The 24,056-nt window shown below is 38.1% G+C and overlaps 1 protein-coding gene and 1 pseudogene across 1 annotated transcript in view; both read left to right on the top strand.

The window, feature by feature from the left end:
* The window catches only part of LOC127227393 (vomeronasal type-2 receptor 116), a 37,915-nt gene extending 30,062 nt beyond the window's left edge, over positions 1-7,853 (top strand). Inside the window, exon 6 of the mRNA XM_051191694.1 lies at positions 6,934-7,853. Within this exon, the coding sequence (XP_051047651.1) occupies positions 6,934-7,853 (920 nt within the window). The remainder of the gene's footprint in view (positions 1-6,933) is intronic.
* A 12,434-nt stretch (positions 7,854-20,287) lies between these two features.
* LOC127227386 (60S ribosomal protein L23a-like) lies at positions 20,288-20,732 on the top strand (annotated as a pseudogene).
* Positions 20,733-24,056: the final 3,324 nt, after the last annotated feature.

The following is a 24,056-nucleotide window of genomic DNA, read 5'->3' as shown; positions in this document are numbered from 1 at the left end:
TTCTTTTGTTTTCCTGGTTTCTATTTTGTTGATTTCAGCCCTCAAGTTGATTATTTCCTGGAGTCTGCTCCTGCGGGGTGAATTCGCTTCTCTCTGTTCTAAGGTTTTCAGTTGCGCTGTTAATTCATTTATGTGACTATCCTCTGTTTTCTTCATATGGGCACTTAGTGCAATGAACTTCCCTCGTAGCACTGCTTTCAAGGTGTCCCATAAGTTCGGGTATGTTGTATCCTCATTCTCGTTGAATATTAGAAAGTCTTTAATTTCTTTCTTTATTTCTTCTTTGACCCAGGAGTGGTGCAATTGCACATTGTTAAGTTTCCATGAGTTTGCAGGTTTTCTGCTATTTGTATTGTTGTTGAATTCCAATTTTAAAGCATGGTGGTCCGATAAGATACAGGGGACTATTTCTATTCTCTTGTATCTGTTGAGGTTTGTTATGTCTCCTAGTATGTGGTCGATTTTAGAGAAGGTTCCATGTGGAGCAGAGAAGAAGGTATATTCTTTTGTCTTTGGATGGAATGTTCTATAGATGTCTGTTAGCCCCAGTTGAGACATAACTTCTGTTAATTCTTTTGTTTCTTTGTTGAGTTTCTGATTTGTGGTCCTGTCTAGTGTTGAGAGTGGTGTATTGAAGTCTCCCACTATAAGTGTGTGAGGTTTTATATGAGCTTTGAGTTTTAGTAGTGTTTCTTTTACGAATGTGGGTGGCTTTGTATTAGGGGCATAGATGTTCAGAATTGAGACTTTGTGTTGATGGATTTCTCCTGAGATGAATATGAAATGACCGTCTTCATCTCTTTTGACTAGTTTTGGTTTGAAGTCTAGCTTGTTAGATATTAGGATAGCTACGCCTGCTTGCTTCTTATTTCCATTTGATTGGAAAATCTTTTCCCAACCCTTTACCCTGAGGTAATGTCTATCTTTGGAGCTAAGATGTGTTTCTTGTATGCAGCAGAAGGATGGATTCTGTCTTCGTATCCATTCTGTTAATCTGTGTCTTTTTATAGGTGAGTTAAGACCATTAATGTTGAGGGTGAGTAAGGACCATTGATTGTTGATGGTTGTTTGATTTAGGTTTGTTGTTGGCAGTGGTATTGTGAATATATTTGTTCTGTTTCACCCTAGGTTTCTGGTGTAGTTGGATTATCTGTTGCCTACATTTTTGTGGGCGTAGTTACCTTCCTTGGGTTGGAATTTTCCTTCCAATACTTTCTGTAGGGCTGGATTTGTAGATACATATTGGGAAAATCTGGTATTTTCATTGAATATCTTGTTCTCTCCATCTATATTGACTGAGAGTTTTGCTGGATATAGTAGCCTAGGCTGGCATCCGTGTTCTCTTAATACTTTTAGAACATCTATCCAGGACCTTCTGGCCTTGAGGGTTTCCATGGAGAAGTCAGGTGTAATTTTGATAGGTCTGCCTTTATATGTTACCTGTCCTTTTTCCTTCGCTGCTCTTAATATTTTTTTCTTTATTCTGTATGCTAGGTGTTTTGATTATTATATGTCGAGGGGTCTTTTTTCTTTGGTCCAGCCTATTTGGGGTTCGGTATGCTTCTTGTACTTTCATGGGCATGTCCTTCTTCAGATTTGGAAAGTTTTCCTCGATGATTTTGTTGAATATGTTTTCAGCACCTTTGAGCTGGGCTTCCTCACCTTCCTCTATGCCTATTATTCTTAGGTTTGGCCTTTTCATGGTGTCCCACATTTCCTGGATATTGTGTGTTAAGGATTTGTTGGATTTATGGTTTTCTTTGGTCGATGAATCTATTTCTTCTAGTTTATCTTCTGCGCCTGAGATTCTCTCTTCCATCTCTTGAATTCTATTGGTTATGCTTGTGTCCGTGGTTTCCGATTTTTTGCCCAGCTTTTCAATTTCCAGCTTTCCTTCCATTTGTGTTGCCTTTATTTTCTCAATTTCGGTTTTCAAATCTTGAACCATTTCCTTCACCTGGTTAATTGTTTTTTCTTGGCTTTCTGTACTTTCCTGAAGGAATTTGTTCATTTCTTCCACATTTTGTTTGTTTTTTCCTCTATTTCTTTAAGGGATTTTCTCATATCTTCTTTGAGGGCCTCTATCATTTTTATGATGGTGATTTTTAAGTCGTACCCTTCTGCTTCCTCTGCTTTGTTGTTGTGTTCCATTCTAGTTGGTGTAGATTCCCTAGATTCTGGTGGTGTCATGTTTGTCTTTCTGTTGTTAGGTGTTCTCTTGTATTGCCTTCTTCCCATAGTTTCTTCCTGTAGGTGTTGGTGGTGTCTCTTCCCTCTCTCTATGGTCCTTCCCAGATGGGCTTATGTGGATCAAAGATTCAATGTCTGTATCTCTGTGTGGTCCAAGCTCTCTAGGAGGCTTCTCTCTGGCCAATAGCCGGCAGAAGAGGACGAGGGCTGGACTGGAACTTGAGAAGGTTTTGCAGGGTAGTGGGATCTCACTGGAAACTGGCACTCTCCAGCTGAGACCTCGTTCTTTGGCCCCTTTACTCCATTTTTAAATTTTACTTTTTTTGCTATACTAACCCCAGTTGGTATCTATACTAAATTTCATAGAAACTTTGGAAATGGCATTATTTGTAATTTATCTGGTACCTGAAGAATGGAATAAATTTTGGTTGCAGTGATGAGAAACTGCTAAATAATTAACTTACAGTATCATATAATGGTCAGACCAGAATGCAAATAGTTTCATATATTTTGAACAAAAGATTTGTGAAGATGAAGCACATAGTTGAACAATTACACTAAAATATTAAAGATAATTGATTTCAGAAACCAGTAAAAACTTCAAGAATACAAACCACTTGAATATATATCATAAAAAATAAATTAATAAAATATATTGATTCCAATGAATCTATACCATACAGAGAAAGTTCAGTTTATTGACTTTTGTTTTGGTTGAACACAGGATTCTAAAAAATTTTTTATTAAATTCCCTTGTTCCTATGTGTATTTTTAAAAGCTTTAAAATACAGTATTTATAATATTTCATGGATTTAAATTCCTCATAATAGTGTATTCTAAAATAAATATAAAAAATTGAGAGCCACCGAGGTTTGAGAACATGGAGAGGATATAAATAGAGTGAGATTTGGGGCACATATACACATTTGACTGACTAAAAAATTAGATAAATTTTCTCAACACTGCTCAGTTTCCATAAATGAAGTAAAACTGTATGATGCTATTAAACCATAGAGTATATGATGACATTTTCACCATATGTATGATTAGTCTTATAGAGACTGGGCATAATGTCCAGCTTCTCTTCAGAAAATAGAAGATAAATACATTTCCAATGTACTTACATGTATACTTCTTTTATTTTATTTTATTTTTATTTTACATATTGATCCCAGGAACCTCTCCCTCCCTCTATCCCTCTTTCCCTCTCCCCTATGCTCTGATGCCCCCTGAATCTCTCCTCTCCCATCCACCCCCACTCCACATGTAGGGTGATGCCTTCCAGAAGGGGTCATCTAAATCTGTCAAGTTATTTGGAGTAGGGACTAGGCCTTCTCTCCTGTATCTAGGTTAAAGGAGTATCCCTCCATGGGGGAATGTGTCCCCAAAGTCAAAGTCATTTTATGCAACAGGGATGCATCCTGGTTCCACCGTCTGAGGTCCCTTAGACTCCCCAGGCCTTCTATCTGAGACCCATTTTCAGGGGGTCTGAGTCAGTCCTATGCTGGATTCCCAGCTATCAGTCTGGTGGCTGGTTAGCTCCTCTTTGTTCAGGTCAGCTGTCTTTATGTGTTTCTGTAGCCTGGTCTTGTCCTCCCTCTCTACATCTGGATTCCAGTTTGGCTCAGTGTTTAGTTCTGGGTGTTTGCTACTAGATGAGGGCTCTATGTTGGTAGTTAAGACAGTAATCAAACTCAATATCGGGGAAGGGCATTTATGGTAGCATTTCCACTGTTATTCAAATTGTTAGTTGGGTCAGTCTTGTAGGTCTCTGGACATTTTTCTAGGTTAAGTTTTCTCTTCAAACTATAATGGCTCCCTCTTTTGTGGTATCTATCTATCTCTTATCTTCTCTTCTCTTGTCTATTCCTCCCATGACTCAAACTTCCTAGACCCACATGCTTTCCTCTCCTCCCCTTCTCTTTCTCCTAGTTTCCTCTCCACTCACTGGCCACCTCACTCCCCATATGCTCTGGAAATCTTGTCCCTTTCCCCTTATGTGAGGAACCTTATATGAATCTCTTAGAATCCTCTTTGTGTTCTAGTTTCTTTGGCGATGTGAATTATAGGCTGGTGATATTTTCTTCAATGGCTAAAATCCATAAATAAGCAAGTACATACCATGTTCCTCTTTTTTGGCTGGGTTACCTCATTCAGGTAACCTTTGAATTGCCTATGAATTTCAAGTTTCCATTTTTTTTTTCACCACAGTAGTATACCATTGTGTAAATGTACTACATCTTCTTTATCCATTCTTCAATTGAGGGGCATCTAGGTTGCTTCCAGGTTCTTGAAATTACAAATAATGCTGCTGTGAACATAGTTGATCACATGTCTACCACCAGACCCAGCAATCCCCCTCTTAGGCATATACCCAAATGATCCACATCCATGCTACAAAGACATATGCTCATCATGTATATTTCTTAAAAACAAATCCACGGTCAATATCAAAATCTATTGGCTGTGCTCATTTGTCCTTGATATAATCAATAACCATCAGTTACCAATCTTATGAATAAAGCTAGATGGAATTTAAATGTTTACTAAGCCTCAATAAATCTGCACTGATTTATCCCAACGACAAATATCCTAAGGCATCTTTTGTTTGCAAAAATCCAATTTTCCATCTCTTAGTACTTATTTCTACAAAGAAAATGTCTTTCAAATAATTCAAAAAGACAGATTTAGAAACACTGATGTAGGCTAGTGATGTAAATGCAGTCTCTGAGTTTATTTTTGTATTGATTTGGGCATGGATTTGGCAGTTAAACACTAATGGCTGAGTAAATTTTAAAAGCTCACAGTAGAGAAAGTTAACATTTTTAAATATTTCCACAATGAATTCAGGTTTTATTATTTTGCTTGCTAACTGAAAATTACATATATCCTAAGTGTCAGTAAATGAATAATGATTTATGCTTGATGTCTTGAAACTAAATACAGGTATGAAGAGCTGAAGGTTTTTGTTTTGCTTTGTTGAACTCTGGCTAGAATACAATATATGTTATAACACCTAATCATTTTTAAATAAATATAAAACTCAAAGTATTTTGATACTTCTATTCACTGGTTTAGATAAAACTGTCTATCAAAATCAGAGATAATACAAAAACTGAAAGAGAATGTCCATCCTTCCATGGACAGATTCTGTTCTTGGCAAATACTATCACTCCTCCATTTGATCCATTTTTTCAGTGCAACTGAAAAAAAACTGAATATTTTATTGTGTAAGTTACAAAGATGTGGGTAGAAGAAAGTCCTCAGTACCCATCCAGAACTGTCATTCCAAATTATGTCATTGAGATATGGAATAGTATCTTCATCATGATATTTCTCAATGAATGGCAACATTGGGAAATCAAATCTTACAAAAATTATTAAAAATGACAAATAATATACACTACCAAAATTCACATATAGAAACATGAAACAAAGGTGACATTTTTCACATGTAGATAATTTATGTGGTAATTTGCTCATGTTGTCTCTTTATTCTTTGGCATTACCAGTGTTTTTTGTTTTTTTATTTTGTTTTGTTTTGTTTTTTGTTTTTTTGCTTCTTTTGTTTTTGAGATTGTAACACAATTACATAATTTTCTTTTCCTATTCTCCCTAAAATATTTCCCATACAACCCTCCTCACTCTCTTACAAACTCATGGCCTATTTTCTTATAAATTGCTGTCACATGTACACACATGTGTACATGTACACACATGTGTTACATGTACACACATATTTCTACATACAACCTGGTCAGTCTATAATATAACTCTTCCATTTTGATGGCTGACAATTTTGCTAACCAAAGATTGTGCTATTCTGTGAAGAAGATAATCTATCCTATTTCAATATTCCTTAGATGTCTATAGTTCTCTGCATAGGGCTGTTGTCTGATGGTTTTTCTCCCACCCACTTTGTCATGTCTATTCTTTTTACCCTTGATCATCTTGTGTTTAAGCAGGCATGTTTGTTGGCCTTTATGGATATTGATTGTGACGTTACTAAGAGATATAGACTAACATCAAACTCACTGATCTACCTCTTATAATCTTTCCAACCAGCTCTCCTTCAATTTTCAAAGAGCAATGCATGACAGAGTAATACAACTCTAAATTTACATTGTTTGTGGCTTTTATCCAATAGTCTCTGACTGTTTGAGTTAAGTGTCCATGATGAGGGTGAGGGCTATACTTATTTTTGTGTATAAGAAAAACATATTTAGAATGAACTAGAGATTGCACTGGTTTAGTAAAGTGTTTGTTACACGTTATTTTCAAAGATACAAAGTGGGTAGAGTTTGTATGTCCAAGGAGCCACATGAAGCCACATGTGAGACAAAACTTGTGATTGATAGATATACCATAAGATGCATGGAAGCAGCTCATTTTATGTTCTTGCCCTGCATAATATACAAACTTATAAAAGGAAAAATGTGTTTTCATGAATAATCCAACCAAAGTATAATATGGTGGAAACATGACTATTATGTGACAGCATGCTGTTGCTTTTGTAAAATACCAAAACCATCATGAGCATTTAATGTAAATATGAACAAATTATTTAATAAAAAATGATAAACATTAGAAATAGAGATTAAATCTACAAATCAACCACATTTAAATTTCCACATAACATGAGACTAAGCCTACTTTAGCTATGATTTACCATTGTATTAGATTAGCATATCTCATACATAATAGCAAAAATTAAGACTGACAATAATTCCCTTTCTATACTAGACTTAGATGAATGTGTGAAGTGTCCTGATGATCAGTATGCCAACACAGATCAAACTCACTGCCTCAAAAGGGTTGTGACATTTCTGGCTTATGAAGACCCCTTGGGAATGTCTCTGACCTGTTGCGCTCTATTCTTCTCTGCTCTTACAGCTGTTGTACTCTGTATCTTCCTGAAGCACCAAGACACTCCAATTGTCAAAGCCAATAACAGAGCTCTCAGCTATGTCCTACTTGTCTCCCTCATCTTTTGCTTTCTCTGTTCCTTGCTCTACATTGGCCAACCACATACAACCACTTGCATCATGCAGCAGACCACATTTGCAATTGTGTTCACTGTGGCCACCTCTACAGTCTTGGCAAAGACAATTACTGTAGTACTGGCATTCAAGGTCACTTTTCCAGAAAGAAGGGTGAGGTCACTGCTGGTTTCAGGGGCACCTAATTTCATCATCCCCATATGCACTATGATTCAAATGATTCTCTGTGGAATCTGGGTAGGAACTTCTCCTCCATTTGTGGAAGCTGATGTACACATGGAATATGGCCACATCATCATTATTTGCAACAAAGGTTCAGTAATTTCCTTCCACTGTGTACTGGGATACTTGGGCTCTCTTGCCCTAGCAAGTTTCATTGTAGCATTCCTGGCCAGAAAACTGCCTGACACATTTAATGAAGCAAAGTTCCTGACATTTAGCATGCTGATGTTCTGCAGTGTTTGGATTACCTTTCTAGCTGTCTACCACAGCACCAAAGGCAAAGCCGCAGTGGCCATGGAGGTCTTCAGCATCTTGGTCTCAAGTGCAGGGCTCTTTATTTGTATCTTTGCCCCAAAATGCTACATTATTTTGTTAAGACCACAGTTAAATTCTTCTCACAATCTCAGAGTCACAAATGCTAAAGCAGAATATAGTCATTAGATTAATCTAGATTATTTACAATGGCAAACAGATCCACAAAGCTGTTCTCTACTCATTATATTGTGTCAAATATATAAAATGTCTACATGTGTAATGTAGAAAATAAGCTGCATAATAAAATTTTAAAGCATGATGTAGACCTCAGTTCTATGGATCAACCTTGTGATCAGCCACTTTTTCTTGTGTCACATTTGAGGAACCGTGGGGCATTTATTAAGTTCTGTACTACAATGCTGGGACATTATAGGAATGCTTAAGGTCAGAAAACTCTATTAAGTGATTTTAATAGGTAGATCCTTCTACTTGAATATTAGTGGGAACTTAGATTAGAGACAGAGAAGAGGCCAAAGTAGTACTTATTAAATTATAAAACTTGGTATTTCTATTCACTTTTCTAAAAATGGTATAAGGTTAAGAACTACAGTGTATATTGGGACCACATTATCATTTACAACCATGTAGTTGTCAATATTCTGTAAGCTTATTGTAACATTTTCATGTACAAGACATAGGATTGCCTTGAAGTGTTCCAAAGGTATTGTAGTCAATAGTTAATGATTTATCAAGAGATTGTAAATTTTTCCTAAATTCATCACTTAAATCATATTTGGCCTTTAAAAAAAAAAAGTCATTGATTTCCTTAAAGAACATTGCCAGGAATAAACTATTAATGAAATTGCAGGTAAGGTGGCATTCCTTTGAGGATAACACTTACAGATACCACCAAAATGCAACTTTGTTTTCCTATAAGTTTTATTTAATTACTTACAGGAACAGAAATGACTCAACAAAATCTATTCAAGCATAAGATGCAGCACAAAAACCTGGGATCTTAGAGTACACTGCCTAGCCTGCATGCAAATCAAATTGTTGGAAAGGGAGTCGTTAGTACAGATGATGCCTGTCTAAACCTCTTGCAGACAGCTTACCTTGTTTCTACTTCAAGTCAGTTGGTCTGTTTTCAAGGTCTTCTTTTTGAAAATTCTCCTGAGAGCCCTTTTGCAGCTCTGCTTCTATTTGTGTGGGAGTGACATTCAGCTGTTATTGCCAAGTATGGTAGAGAGATGACTAGTTATTCTACTCGATTTCAGGGATTTACTGAAGCTATTATGAGTTGTTTACCTTTCTTCTTGAAGAGCTTGCCACACGTTAGAGTGTCTTAATCTCAGGTAAACCACTAGACAACACTCCATCCATTCTTCTTGCTCTATAATTATAACACCTCTTCTTCTGCAATGATTCCTGAGCCTTGGAGTTATGTCCATAGATGTCTATCAATGCCTAAGTAATAGGCTAACATGTCACAGTAATAGATACTTGGTCTCAGAAGCTTCACTAACAGTTACTAGTTGAGGATGACAACCACCATAATCTATGGGTGCAAACCACATGTTTAGAATGCCATTTGACAGGCATGTCACGTTAATCTAGAAAACAATAGAAATTATTTTCTCAGCCACAATATTTTGCTCTGGCTTACAACTCCAAGTTTAAACTCCTCTTGTTTAGAGGAACTTGAATCCAAGTAGAAGATTGTTAGTTTTACCCATGATAACTGAGCCAATATTGCACAAACCAGCATACCCTGCCTGGAATGATTGTGGGACAGCTTTCAGGATCTAGAGCCAAGTGTGAATTTATAAATAGCCAGCATGTTTCTGCCTCCCCAAAATACAAAATCCATCTAGTGTTGTGAGAGCTTACAGTCCAGTCCAGTCTAATTTTCCATTTCCTGCTATCAAAATGCAAACATGCAGTATCTTTCCCTACTGGGCCTACCATCTAGTCCTGACATCTAGTCCTAAAACCAACAGCATTAGCAGTATAGCTTTTATGATTTATGAGGCTCCAAGGTCTTCCGTGGCCAACACCACATAGGAAAGTAGCACATTTCTAGCACTGATGTTTTCATTCAGTAACCTAATGACCTATGGAATATCCATTTTTTCTCATATAGATTGCATTTTGGTTTTTGTTGATGTTGTTATTCTATTAATTAACCTAGACCAAATAAGGTTGCAAAATAGTTGCAAGTATCATAGTTGTTTATACAATTGCTTTCTAAAACTGGAAAAACAATCATTGCTTAATGAATAGGTACAATAAATTAACTAAAGTAGCTGCTCCTTGACTTAAAAGAGGTAACACATATTCCAAATTCTCAAGGTTATTTTTTTGGAAAGCAGAGTGTAGTGGTAGAATAAAAATCCCTCTAGGTTAATGAATAATGCACTGTTGGCCAATAAGAGAGCAAGATAGGCAGGAGTAGGAGACAAAGAAGATTCAGGGAGAAGAGATATAGGAGAGATTCAACATGTAGGACTTGAGAGAACAGAGTACCAGATCCTCTCTCTGATAAAATAGAACACATAGAAATACTTTGATTAATAGAAATGGGTTAACATTTAGGACAGAGAGAGAGAGAGTTCTGAAAAACAGGTTGTCTCTATAGGTAAAATAGTACTTCTAGCTCATATAACTTTTTAAACTTTCTTCTACCTGACCAGATTGGTTCACATAGTAGCAAAAAAAGTATTCTTCTTTGAGGACGAGACAAGTGACTCCCTTCCAGCAGTTAGCAGGTCAAGGACCCTTCATTTTTATAAGACTACGAAGTCCAGAGAAGTGATCTGCTGTTTAGAGTAATTGTAGAGCCAAGGTTGATTCCTCAATGTTTTCTGCTCACTGAGTATATATCCGCTGAAAAAGATACAGACTGTGACTCAAATCACCCATAGCCAAACCCATGCATCGCAATTTGCCATACAAATGCCAATCATGACTGAGAGGACTGTAGAGGACTGGAGACATGTATAGAATTCACCTCGCAGAGTGAGGAAACTGGTTACATGAATGCATTTGTCTATACTCTGGTAAAGTAAGAATTGCCACAAAAAGAGTTCCTTCCAGGGATGGTAAGGCTTCTGAAATTGGTATGTTTGTATGTGCTGGTGAAGGGCAGGAATATGAATAGAAGAAGAATCTCAGCACAAAAACTGAGAAAAATTTTTTAACAAAATCATAAAAGAAAATTTCCATAACCTCAAGAAGGGTACGTAAAAAGTTGACAGAATACTAGAGTTCCTGCCTGCTGGATCTTTGACCCCCATTGCCTGGCCTCTGCTAGATACCTACCTATCCATGCATTCAGGATCACCCAGAATACCCACCTGCCTGACCTCTGACCAACCCTGCTGGTCCTCTGCTGGAATTCCGGGCCCCTCCCAAAGATCTGCCTATCCCCTTGGGACCATACTGAGTCCCTACCTGGATCTTTGATACCCATTGCCAGGCCTCTGCTGGAGCCTAATCTTTAACTCCTATCACCAGGCCTCTCCCTCAGGAGAGACCTCCTAGAGAGCTTGGACCTCCCAGAGCTACAGACATTAAACTTCTGACCCACCTAAGTCCATAGGGGAGTATGAGAGAGAGAGAGAGAGAGAGAGAGAGAGAGAGAGAGAGAGAGACCCCACCAACACCTACTGGAGGAGGTGATGGGAAGATGGCAATAAAACAAACACCTAACAATTGAAGACAAGCATGACACCCCCAGAATTTAGGGGCTCTACACCAGCTAGACCTGAACACCCCACAGCAGATGAAGCAGAAGAGAATGACTTAAAAAATATCTTCATAAACATGATGGAGGCCCTCAAAGAAGATGTAAGAAAATCCCTTAAAGAAATAGAAGAAAAAGCAAACAAAAAAATTGGAAGAAATGAACAAATGTCTTTTAAAAAAAAAGTATGAAAACCCAAGAAAAAACAATTAAACAGGTGAAGGAAACATTTCAAGTCTTGAAAACTGAAATAGAGATAATAAGCAAAACACAAACTGAAGGAATTCTGGAAATAGAAAAACTGGGCAAACTATTGGGAACTACAGACACAAGCATAACAAACAGAAAATAAGAGATGGAAGAGAGAATCTCAGGCACTGAAGATAAACTAGAGGAAATTGATTCATTGACCAAAGAAAATCTAAAATCCAACAAATCATTAATGAAAAACATCCAGGAAATGTGGGACACAGTGAAAAGGCCAAACCTAAGAATAATAGATATAGAGGAAGGTGAAGAAGCCCAGCTCAAAGGTACAGAAAACATATTCAACAAAATCATTCCTATATGGATTTTAGACATAGAGCAAAGGATCACCAGCCTATAATTCACACTGCCAGAGAAACTATGATACAAGGAGGATTCTAAGAGATTCATATAAAGTCCCTCACAGAAGGGAGAAGGGACAAGATCTCCAGAGCAAATGGGGAGCGGGGGTGGTGGAGGAGTGAGTGGAGAGGGAACTAGGAGAAAGAGAAGAGGAGGAGAGGGAAGCACATGGGACTAGAAAGATTGAGTAAGGGGAGGAATAGATGAGAAAAAAGGGAGGGAGGGAGAGAGAGAGAGAGAGAGATCATAAAAGAGGGAGCCATTATAGGTTTGAAGAGAAAACTGAACCTAGAGAAATGTCCATAGATCTACAAGACTGACTCCAACTATCAATTTGAGCAACAGTGGAAATGCTACCATAAATGCCCTTTCCTGATAATGAGATTGATGACTAACTAATCCACCATCATGGAGCCCTCATCTAGTAGCTATTGGAAACAGAAGCAAACACCCACAACTAAACACTGAGCATGAGAGGGTAGGAGAGAAGGAAAGAGGGAGGGAGAGAGAGGGAACTGGGTTCGATAGGTAAAATAAAAATAAATGAATATAAAAAAATGACAGAATATCAATAGGTTGGATCAGAAAATAAAGTCTCCATGTTATATAATAATCAAAACACTAAAAAAAACTAACAAAGAAATATATTAAATGCTACAAGGGAAAAAAGATAAGTAACATAAAAATGACAACTAACTTTTCTTTTTCACTTGATATTTTAATTTTTTTTATATATTGATCCCAGTTCCCTCTCCCTCTTTCCTTCCCATGCTCCCTGACAACCCTACCATCATATCACCCACTCCACCCCTACTCCATCCCCACTCCACCCCCACTCCACCACCACTCCACCCCTACTCCACCTTACCTCCACAGGGAAGGTGATGCCTTCCAGGAGGGAACAACTAAATCTGTCAAGTCATTTGGTGTAGGGACTAGTCCCTCCCTCCTGCCTCTAGGCTACGGGGGTATCCCTTCATGGGGAATGTGGTCCCCATGCCCTTTTGTGCACCAGGGATACATCCTGGTTCCACTGTCAGAAGTCTCTTAGACTGCCCAAGCCTTCTATTTTAGACTCATGTTCAGGGGATCTGAGTAAGTACAATACTGGTTTCCCAGCTATCAGTCTGGGGGTCCCTTGTTCAAGTCAGCTGTCTCTGTGGGTTTCTGTAGCCTTGTCTTGTCCCCATTTTCTTATCACTTCTCCTGTTCTGCATCTGGATTCCAGATTGAATCAGGGGAGGAATAGATGAGGGGAAAAGAGAGAGAAGAGGGGAACAATAAAAGAGGAAGAAATATAGGTTTGAAGAGAAAACTGACTCAAGAGAACTGTCCAGAGACCCCAATTAACAATCTGAGCAACAGTGGAGAGGCTACCTTAAATGACCTTCCCTGATAATGAGATTGATGACTCACTCATCTACCATTATAGAGCCCTCATCTAGTTGCTGATGTAAACAGAAGCAGACACCCACAGCTAGACATATAACATTTCAATGGAGACTCTAAAAGTCAGAAGTATATTAACTGATATTTTTAAGACTCTAAGAGACCAAAGATGCTAGCCCAAAATAATAGATTTTTCTGAATCCCCCCGATAACTTTCTCTGTTGTTGCCATAAGCCATATTGAGCTGAATTGAAAAATTCAATAGGTATATTGATCAAAGCACTCCCATATTGCTTTCTTGGTCACATAGAATGAGGCTAGAGAATTCACATGACTGACCTAAGGCAGGAAGATTTTATAGATTGTAGGCAAAAGGGATGACCCATCTGCCACAAACTGGGTTTATGATGAAGTATGGTCAAAAAGCTAAGCAATTAGTTAAGGTTTTGTGTGGCAGGAACTATTAGGGGATGAAGTTGCAATAGTTGCCAAAAATGCAGAACTGTGCTTTTTGGTACTTTTCCATTGTTCAGAAACTCTCTGAATGGGGAGGGTTTGAAGCGAAACTTAAAGAGAAATAGAAAGTGAGATATGGGAAGGGGTCTTCCTGAACATGCAGGGTTAAGTCAGAGGCTCCAATGGAACACAAACTAATATGCCCAGAAAATGTTTCAATCCTAATAGATGGAGACAAGAAATTTCATGACAAAAGCAAATGTAAATAACTATCCACAAACTCATCCCCACAAAATGTACTAGAAGGAAACTCCAACTCAAGTAAGTTAACTACACCATGAAAACACAGGCAAGAGACAGTCTAAAACCAGCAAAATCCAAAGAAGTTAAACTCTCTCTCTCTCTCTCTCTCTCTCTCATAGACACACACACACACACACACACACACACACACACACACACACCAGCAATGGCAGCAGCAGCAGCAACATAACAGAAGTTAACAATCAGTTGTCATTAATATCTCTCATCATGAATCAACTCAACTTAATTCTCCAATAAAAGGACACAGACTCACAGAATGGATATGAAAACAGGATCCAACTTGTTGAAGCATAGAAGAAATGCACTTCAACATCAACAATAGATATTACATAGAAAAGCATTTTAAAAAAGATTTTCCAATCAAATAGAACTAGAAAGCAATCTGGTATACTTATACTAATATCTAACCTAACAAACTTCAAACCAAAATTACTCAAAGGAGATGGAAATAGGTCTTTCATACTCCTTAAAGGAAAAATTCATTAGGATGATGTCTCAATTCTAAACAGTAATGCCCCAATGCCAGGGCAGGCACATTTGTAAAATAAACATAACTTTCACTATATGCTGGTGCTGAAAAGTCTTCGAGAAATTCCAGCATCCCTTCATGATAACAGACTTAGTGAGATCATGAATACAGGAATGCACAAAAACATAATAAGGGCAACATGTAGCAAGCTTATAACCAATATCAAATTAAATAGAGAGAAACTCAAATCAGGAACAAAACAAGGCTATCCACCCTTCATATTTATTCAATATAGAACTTGAAGCTTTAGCTAAAGCAATAACACAACTGAAGAAGATCAAGGGTGTAAGGAGTATGGTTTTTCCTCCTACTGCGAGTCTGGTCCTGCTGCCGTGCCAGCCCCAATTAACACACTGAGACTCTGTATTAGATATAATTCTGTTTTATTATTAGATATAATACTAGTTTCTTATCAGCTAGCTCTGTCTTAAGTATTAACCCATTTCTTCTGATCTATGTATTTCTCTTACCAGGGAGCCGGCCGGAATACTGCTTTCTCCAGACTCTCCATCTTGACCCCCCTTCCTACTTCCTATTTCCTCCTTGTCTCCTAGTCCCTCCTATCTTCCTTTCCTATTGGCCAACAATGCTTTATTCATTAACCAGTATGAGAAACATATACAGAATGACATCTCCCATCACAAGGGGATACAAACTTGAAAAAAGAAAGTCAAATTTGGCTATTTGCAGATGATATTTATTAATAGTATCCGGTTCTAGGGTAAAGGCATAACAGAGATTGTTATAGAGTTGTCCTAAGCTATAAAGTTTAAGTCTTATAATATCTAAAATTTCTATCTAGGAAGAGAGAACAATAATTATAACAGTTTAATCTTCAACCTCATCAAAGAGTTGAGAAGGAGGATAACAATACTAGGGTAGGCAGGAAATGCAGGTGAGCAACTTCCAAAAGGTGAAGCAATGATAGATCAGTGACCTGGACAGTCACCCAAAGTCTCACAGCAGCATGGGGGCTAAGGCCTAGAGTATCTGACTAACCAACACAGAAGCAGGGCGGTAATAAGGCTGTCTTACTCTGATTGGGCAAGGTTGTCCAGACTTCTATGTTTGTCTCCTGCAATCACAGTAGGACACCATGTCCAAAGCAGGTAAGATGTGGGCAGTTCATTGTCCTAGAGGCCATTAACCAAGGAGGGAATAGACTCCAGAGGAGTGACATTGGTGGCAAACATATTCTCGGGAAATAGCTTGGTGCTATCAGGAGCAATTGTGTCTCTTGTCAACAGAATACTAATATTAAAACATTTAAATTCCATATTTGCAGGTTTCTGAAGTTTGAAGATCAAAATCTATGTCTGACTAATCTCATAGGTATAAGAAATGTGTATGAATACATCTGTAATTCTCGGGAACCTAGTTTGCTGAGATGTCATTCTGTAAATATGTTTCTCTTATTGGTTAGTGAATAAAGCACTGTTGGCCAATAGGAAGGCAAGATAGGTGGGACTAGGAGACAAGGAGAATTCAGGGGAAGGTAGGAAGAGATTCAACATGTAGGACTTGAGAGAACAGAGGTCCAGATTCTCTCTGTGGTAGGATAGAACATGTGGAAATACTTAGATTAATATAAATGGTTTAATATTTAAGACAGAGCTAGCCAATAAAAAATGCAAGCCAACAGCATTATATCTAATACAGCATCTCTGTGTGTTATTTGGGGGCTGATGTAGCTGTGGGACCAGGCTGATGGGAAAACTCCTTGTAACAAAATGGCACCGCAATAGGGCTACTAAGAACTTCTACTTAAAATTTAACAAAAGCTTAAGAAAGGTTTTTATAAACAAAAAAGAAAAAAACAAAGAAAAAGAAAAAGAAAAAAAAACAAGCAAGGTTTCTGGTTATCAGCATTTTTCTCAGTTGGGCTCCTTTGCTAGAGACAAGCAGAGATTTGTGCAGCTCCTTTAACAGAGGTTTCCTGACTCATCATAAGCACAAAAAACCACACAGCTTTTAAGAAGTGCTGCTAACAATTCAATGTTGTGTATGAGCTGTTGGAGAGAGTACCTGATTGTGATGGCACACACCTTTAATTCCAGCACTCCGGACGCAGAGGTAAACAGATCTCTGTGATTTCATAGTAAACCTGGTGTAAGGACTGAATTCCAGGCAAGGCAAAGTTACTAGAGAAACCCAGTCTCAAAAACTGAAAAAAAAAAAAAAAAAAAAAAAAACAGAAGTAAAAGAAATAGAGTAAAACAAAAGCCATGTGAAAATGGAAAATAAACAGAGGATATGGATACTATATGCTATTGTGTTGCCTTTAAATTGCTCAAATGCTAAGAAAGGAACAGCAATTGCTACAATTGCTAATTGATTACCAATGCTGCTAGATTAATCCAATTTATATATTTTAAAAATGCTTTGACTTTAAAATTTAACTCTATGGACAGATTACTATGGAAAAGGATTTCTATTTTGGTTTCCACAGAAAATGAAAATCTGTGGATTCCTTCCTGACTAACATGGTTTGATCAAGCAAGAACCCCTGAAATAGTGTCCCAGGTGATCCAACATTCAAAACAGTTGGGACAAGGCAGCCTTGCAGACTACAGCTAAGATTTCTGTATCTTCTTAGGATCTCCATGACAGAGCCCCCTACCAGCAGGAAGCATTTTGGAAAGTATGACTCCAATATTCCCAAATATTGTTTATAAATGTTTGTTTTCATTTAAATGGGCTTGGTAACAAATGGTTAATAATCACAACCAATCTCTTTTTTAAAGGTAAAAAGAGGAGTATAATATAGAAATGTATATTTAGTTTTGGAATGGATTTTCATTTATTGTTACAAATTTAAGATCAATTTTATGATATGTATATTTCTCCTCTTGTTTAGGTATTGTGTTTATATAGCTCATTTAAAGATATATAATTTAGTACATATTTTATATAGTTACCTATAATAGTCAAAACCTTAGATAGGTTTTACCTATAATAGTCAAAACTTATAGTAAAGTTAGTTAGGATTACTAGATATGCATAAATGTATTTGATACGAATAGGCATTCTTCAAATCTTTCAAAGATCTATAGAATATGGCATTTAAAATGGTTTAGGGTTTTTCTTGACAATGAAACATAACTGCTCCTGGCAACACCACCTACATCAGAAAGAAAGATGGACATTGAAGAAACTTGTCATGGAGTTCATTTTCAATATCGCAAAACCAGCCATTTGGGCAAGATACAGGTCATATCTGGACTGTTTGCCTTTATGATATATAAACTGGACATGCAAGACCCACAGGAAAGTGACAGCTGATAGAAGATAGACATTGCTACAGGATCCCTGCTTCATGGAAGAGTCTGCCAGGCATTCTGCAGGACCCAGAGAAAAGTGACTGACAAACTGCAAATACAGGTGGACAGTTTAAAGTTTCCTGCTTTGCTGAGGAGTCTACCAGACACACTATGGCCTATAGGCTAAAGATGGAACATTACAAAAGAACTTCAGGTAACTGATCAGGTAGCAAGATGTCTCTGTCATTTCTACAATTTATATATTATCCTTCTGTACTCTTTAATAGAGTTGAAGACAGATACTTATGGTTATGGTTTTTCTTAGTTAGGATTAAAAATATGTTACTTATAGGACTTTACACTCACAAAGATAAGATAGATAATAAAATATTTTCTTTAAATCTTGATAAATGTGGATGGACTAAATATTGTTAATTGTGGTTCTTATTTGGTAACTATTTTGTTATATATGTTGCCATATTCAGGTGAAAACCCTTCTTTTTTATTTCAGAAAGAAAAGAGAAGATGATGGGAGACGTTATTCTGTAAATATGTTTCTCTTATTGGTTAATGAATAAAGCACTTTTGGCCAATAGGAAAGCAAGATAGGTGAGATGAGGAGACTAGGAGGAGAGAGGACATAGTAGGGAGGAGTATCAAGATGTAGGACCAACAGGGTAGAACTACAGGCCCTCTCTGGTAAGACAAGACCACATGGAAATACTTAGATTAATAGAAATGGGTTAACATTTAAGACAGAGTTAGCCAATAAGAAATGTTAATAACAGGCTAACAGCTTTATACCAAATGCAGTGTCTCTGTGTGTTATTTGGGGCTGACACAGCAGTGGGACCAGGCGGGTGGGAAAATCCACTCATAACAAAATGGTGCCAACATGGCTAATAAGAACTTCCACTTAAAACTTAACAAAAGCTTAAGGAAGGGTATTAGAAACTAGAGAACAAAGATAAGCAAAGCTTCTTGGTAGCATCATTTTTCTCAGTTGGGCTGTTTTGCTAGAATCAAGCAGAGATTTGCACAGCTCCTTGAATGGAGGTTTCCTGCCTCAGCATAGAGCCAAAAAGAAAAAAAAAACAAGGTTTTTAAAGAACATAATGGTATGTTTGAGAGCTGGCAATGGCAGTGACCACATCTCCAAGCTGGCAGCATGCTGGTGGATGGCAGCATAGACCAAGACAGGGAACACAGCTCTCAGTTCTGGCAGTAAAATTACCCACCACCATCTTTGATAGACCACAGCTAATACAGCTGTGGCTTTCATTTTAGTAATGTTGTTTAGCAGATAAAGAACTCATAGTCACAAAAAAAAAAAAAAAGGTAAAGATTTACAATAAGACAGATTAAGACAAACCTCTAAAGGTTTACAGTGTGATTTAAAATATATGTAGGCTTGAGAGAGAAAAAGAAATGGGGTAAAATGGTTTAAAGAAGAATAACAAAAAGAAAGAGTAGCTGGGTGTGGTGGCACATGCCTTTAATTCCAGCACTCGGGAGACAGAGGTAAGCAGATCTCAGTGATTTCAAAACAAACCTCATATACATAGTTCATTCCAGGAAAGATAAAAGTTACACAGAGAAACCCTGTCTCACATATGAAAAAATAAAAGTAGAAAAAATAGACTAATTAAAAAAAAACATGTGAAAATGGAAAGCGCAAAAAGAGTTTGGATACCATATATTGGTGTTGTCTTTAAATTGCTCAAATGCTAAGGATGTACACTTGATTATCAGTGCTGTGAAATTATTCCAATTTATATATTTTAAAAATGTTTTGACTCCAAAACTTAAGTCTAAGGACAGGTTACCGGGGAAAAGGATTTCTATTTTTGTTGCCACAGAAAATGAAAAACTGTGGATTCCTTCCTGACTAACATGGTTTGATCAAACCATACCCCCTGGAACAGCATCCCAGGTGATCCAACATTCAAAACATTTGGGACAAGGCAGCCTTGCAGACTACAGCCAGGATTTCTGGGATCTCTACAACAGCGACCCCTACCAGCAGGAAGTAGTTTGGAAAGAAGGATGCCCAAATTCCCAAATATTGTTTATAAATGTTTGTTTTCACTTAAATGGGTTGGTTATAAATGGTTAATGATCACAACTGATCCATTTAAAGGTAAAAAGATGATTATGGTATAGATATGAATACTTTTCTTTGGAATGGATGTTCATTTATTGATACAACTTTAAGGTCAATTTTGTGATATGTACATTTCTCCTCTTGTTCAGGTATTGTGTTTAAATAGCTCATTTAAAAAGTGTAATGTATAGCCTTTTCTCCAAGATGCCACAGAAAGCAAAGAAGGAAGCCCCTGCCTCTCCCAAAGGTGAAGCCAAAGTGAAGGCCTTAAAAGCCAAGAAGGCAGTGCTGAAAGGCATCCACAACCACAAAAAGGAAAAGATCTGCACATCACCCACCTTCTGGTGGCCCAAGACCCTGCAGCTCCAGAGCCAGCCCAAATACCCTCAGAAGAGCACGCCCCAGAGAAACAAGCTTGACCACTGTGCCATCATGAAATTCTCCCTGACCAGAAGACAACACACTTGTGTTCACTGTGAATGTCAAGGCCAAGAAGCACCAGATCCAACAGGCTGTGAAGAAACTATATGACACTGATGTGGACAAAGTCAACACCCTCATAAGGCCTGACAGAGAGAAGAAGGTGTATGTTTGGTTGGCTCCTGAAAATGATGTTCTGGATGTTGCCAACAAAATTGGGATCATCTAAACTGAGTCCAGCTGACTAATTCTAAATATACATTTTTTTTTACCATAAAAAATGTAATGTATAATTTAGTACAGATTATAGATAGTTGCCTATAATAGTCAAAACTTATTGTTAGGTGAGTTAGAATTTCTAGATATATAGAGATATATTTGAGATGGATAGACATTCTTCAAACCTTTCAATGACCTACAGAATATGGCATTTAAAATGTTTAGGGTTTTTCTTGACAGTGGGACATAACTGCTCCTGGCAACACCACCTATATCAGAAAGAAAGATGGACATCGAAGAAACTTGTCATGGAGTTCATTTTCAATATGGCAAAGCTAGCTATTTGGGCAAGATACAGGTCATATCTGGACTGTTTGACTTTATGGTATCTAAACTGGACATGCAGGACCCACAGGAAAATTAGTGCTGATACAAGATTTCTACAGGCTTCCTGCTTCATGAAAGAGTCTGCCAGACAATCTGTAGAACACAGAAAAAAATTACTGACAGACTGCCAATACCGATGGACAGTTTAGTTTTCTGCTTTGCTGAGGAGTCTGCCAGACACACTATGGCCAGTGGACAAAAGATAAAACATTACAGAACTTCGGATGACAGACCACGTAGCAAGGTGTCTCTGTCATTTCCTCCTAGAGGCAGTAGGAAGGGCCTAGTCCCTATTCCAAATGACTTGACATGTTTAGGTGACCCCTCCAGGAACTTTCTGGCACATGGATGGAACTAGAAAAGATCATACTGAATGAGGTAACCAGACCCAGAATGATAAACATGTTATGTACTCACTCAAAAGTGAAAGTGAATATTAGATGTAAAGTAAAGAAGAACCATGCTACAATCCACAGACCCAGAGAAGCAAAGTAACAAGGAAGACTTGAGGGGGTTGGATACTTGAATCTCACTGTGAATTGGGAATAGCATGGACTTTGCCAGTTGAAAGGATAGGGGGGTCTGGAAAGGTGAATAGGGATGGGGGGATGGAAATGTGAATGATCAGGTTGGGGGCAGATAGAAGGAGAGAATACTTGGAAAGTCAACTGGAATTGAGTCAAAGGTATCTATGTAATGAAAGAGAAACTTGAAGCAGTGGGAACTCCCAGGAATCTCTGAGAGAAGCCTACTTAAGAATCATAGCAATAGGCAAAACAGAGCATGAAGCAGTCATCTCCTATAACAAAGCAAGTGTTTCAGGGAAGGGACTGGGCCACGACCACAGCCACAAACCCTTTGGCCTATAATTTGTCCTGCCTACAAGATGTGCTGGTATAAACACAGCAAAGAAATTGTGGGAATGACCAACTAATGACTGGCACAGCTGGAGACCCATACCCTCAGGGGGAGCTCACAACTGAAGACCAGGAAAGAGAGGTTGGATAAAAGCAAACATGAATGGAGAAAAAAGTCAATAAATGGTATTCTGCTATACTCATAGATTGTTGGGTAGTCTAATTGTCATTAGAGAGGCTTTACCCAGCAACTGATGGGAATAGACACAGCCAGACAGGTGGAGCTTGGGAATTCTGGAGAAGATAGGGAGGAAGGAATGTAGAACCCAGTGGTGTCAAGGGCACCACAAAGAAAAAAATACATGGAAGAGAACCAAGTAACCTGGTTTCCTGGGCGCATAGGGTGCTGACAGAGACTGAATCAACAAACAGGGAGCCTGCATGGAACTGATCTAGGCCCTCTGCATAAATGTTAATGTTGCTTAACTTGGTTTTTGGTTTTTGTATGAGACTCATACCAGTGAGAGTAGGAACTATCTCCAGCTGAGCGTTTGGGGGCCCATTCTTCCTACCAGATAGCCTCATTCAGCCTTAATAGAAGAAAAGGTGCCCAGTCTCACTGCAACCTGATACATCATAGCTGGCTGATATCCACAGAAATGCCACCATAGAAATAAGTGTGGAGAGTTCTCAAAAACATAAAAGCAATCTACCATATGAGCTAGATATACAGCTCCTTGTCATATTCCAAAAGTCCTCTGTAGTGAGATTTTCACTTTGTCCACATCTGTGGCACTGACCATGCCCATTGGGGGCTGGAGACAGGGGTGGAAGCGATCTGGGGAAATAGGTCTGACAAGGAGCCCAGGAGTGTTCTCTTGCTGGCAGAATGCAGACAGGAGAGGATCTGGAGGCAACCTTGGGACCAGGAACCTGTTGGTGTTCATCTGTCTAGTTTGTAAGTTATTTCTCCCTGCATAAACATCTATTCGGCCTATTTGCTTCTCCTGATCCTTATTAAACCATGATATATGTTGTCAGAAGTGGGATCAGGATTTTCATGGGACCTGGGTTTGACCCCAGCAGCAGATGCCATTCCCTTCCCCCACCATCCCTGAACAGACAGGTCACTTGCCTAACCAGGTAGACACACCGCAGCTTATGAGACAGTTGTGTCTGCCCTACAACTCCTTTATATCCATCGCTGCCCTGAGATCACTGCTTATCTCCTACTCAATCCCTCACATTGCATTCGCACAGAGAGCCCTGCAGTGTCCACCCTGCTTGTGTGTTTCCACACATGGCCTGGCCTCTGGGCCTGCCCTGCTTGTGTGTTCCTACCCGGTAGCGCCAGATAGAGGTGACACCTGTTAGTCCTGCCATCCCAGCAATATGCACAAGGCTCGTTTCACTCCTTCATTTAACAAAATTTCATTTGCCTTAGTTTTTAAAGAGCAATTCTACAGGGACCATGATCAGAAGGATCGTCTGCTGCCGGACACTATTTGGTGGTACACCTACAGGCGTAACTACCACAAGTTGAGATCTACAACTAAAAGCATCAAAGTTCCATGACAGCAGAATTACAACTAAGGTAATTACAGCATCCTTCACAATTTAAGCTGATATAGTATCTGAGACCAATTGTTCCATACCTACAATAATCGTACAATGCAGGACATTAGGAATTCTTTTACATAATATGTAGAAGGAATTTTAGCAGAAGAAAATCATGACTTAACCAATATATACATTTTTTGTAATAGGAATGAGTTTCATCATTAATATGATATTCTTAAAGAATGGTTTGAGATTAGAGCAAACAATAAGGAACTTGAAACATAGAAGACTTAGTAACAAGGATTCAAAATATTGAAAATGATAATAGAGAGCAAAAAAAAAACAGAATGCAAAACATAGAATGCTTAGGGGAAAAAAGGTTCAGAATATTGAAGATGTCAATAGAGAGCTAACAGGTAGAATACCAAACATGGAACATAAAAATGACCAAGTAGAAAACAGAATTTGTTCCTTGTCTGATGTCTCAATAACAAAAACAGAAACAATGCAATGCATTAACACGCTAGCAA

Source organism: Phodopus roborovskii, unplaced genomic scaffold (assembly GCF_943737965.1).
Source record: "Phodopus roborovskii unplaced genomic scaffold, PHOROB, whole genome shotgun sequence".
Taxonomy (NCBI): domain Eukaryota; kingdom Metazoa; phylum Chordata; class Mammalia; order Rodentia; family Cricetidae; genus Phodopus; species Phodopus roborovskii.
The sequence above is the reverse complement of the archived record's forward strand: the minus strand, read 5'-3'. Positions and strand labels throughout refer to the sequence as shown.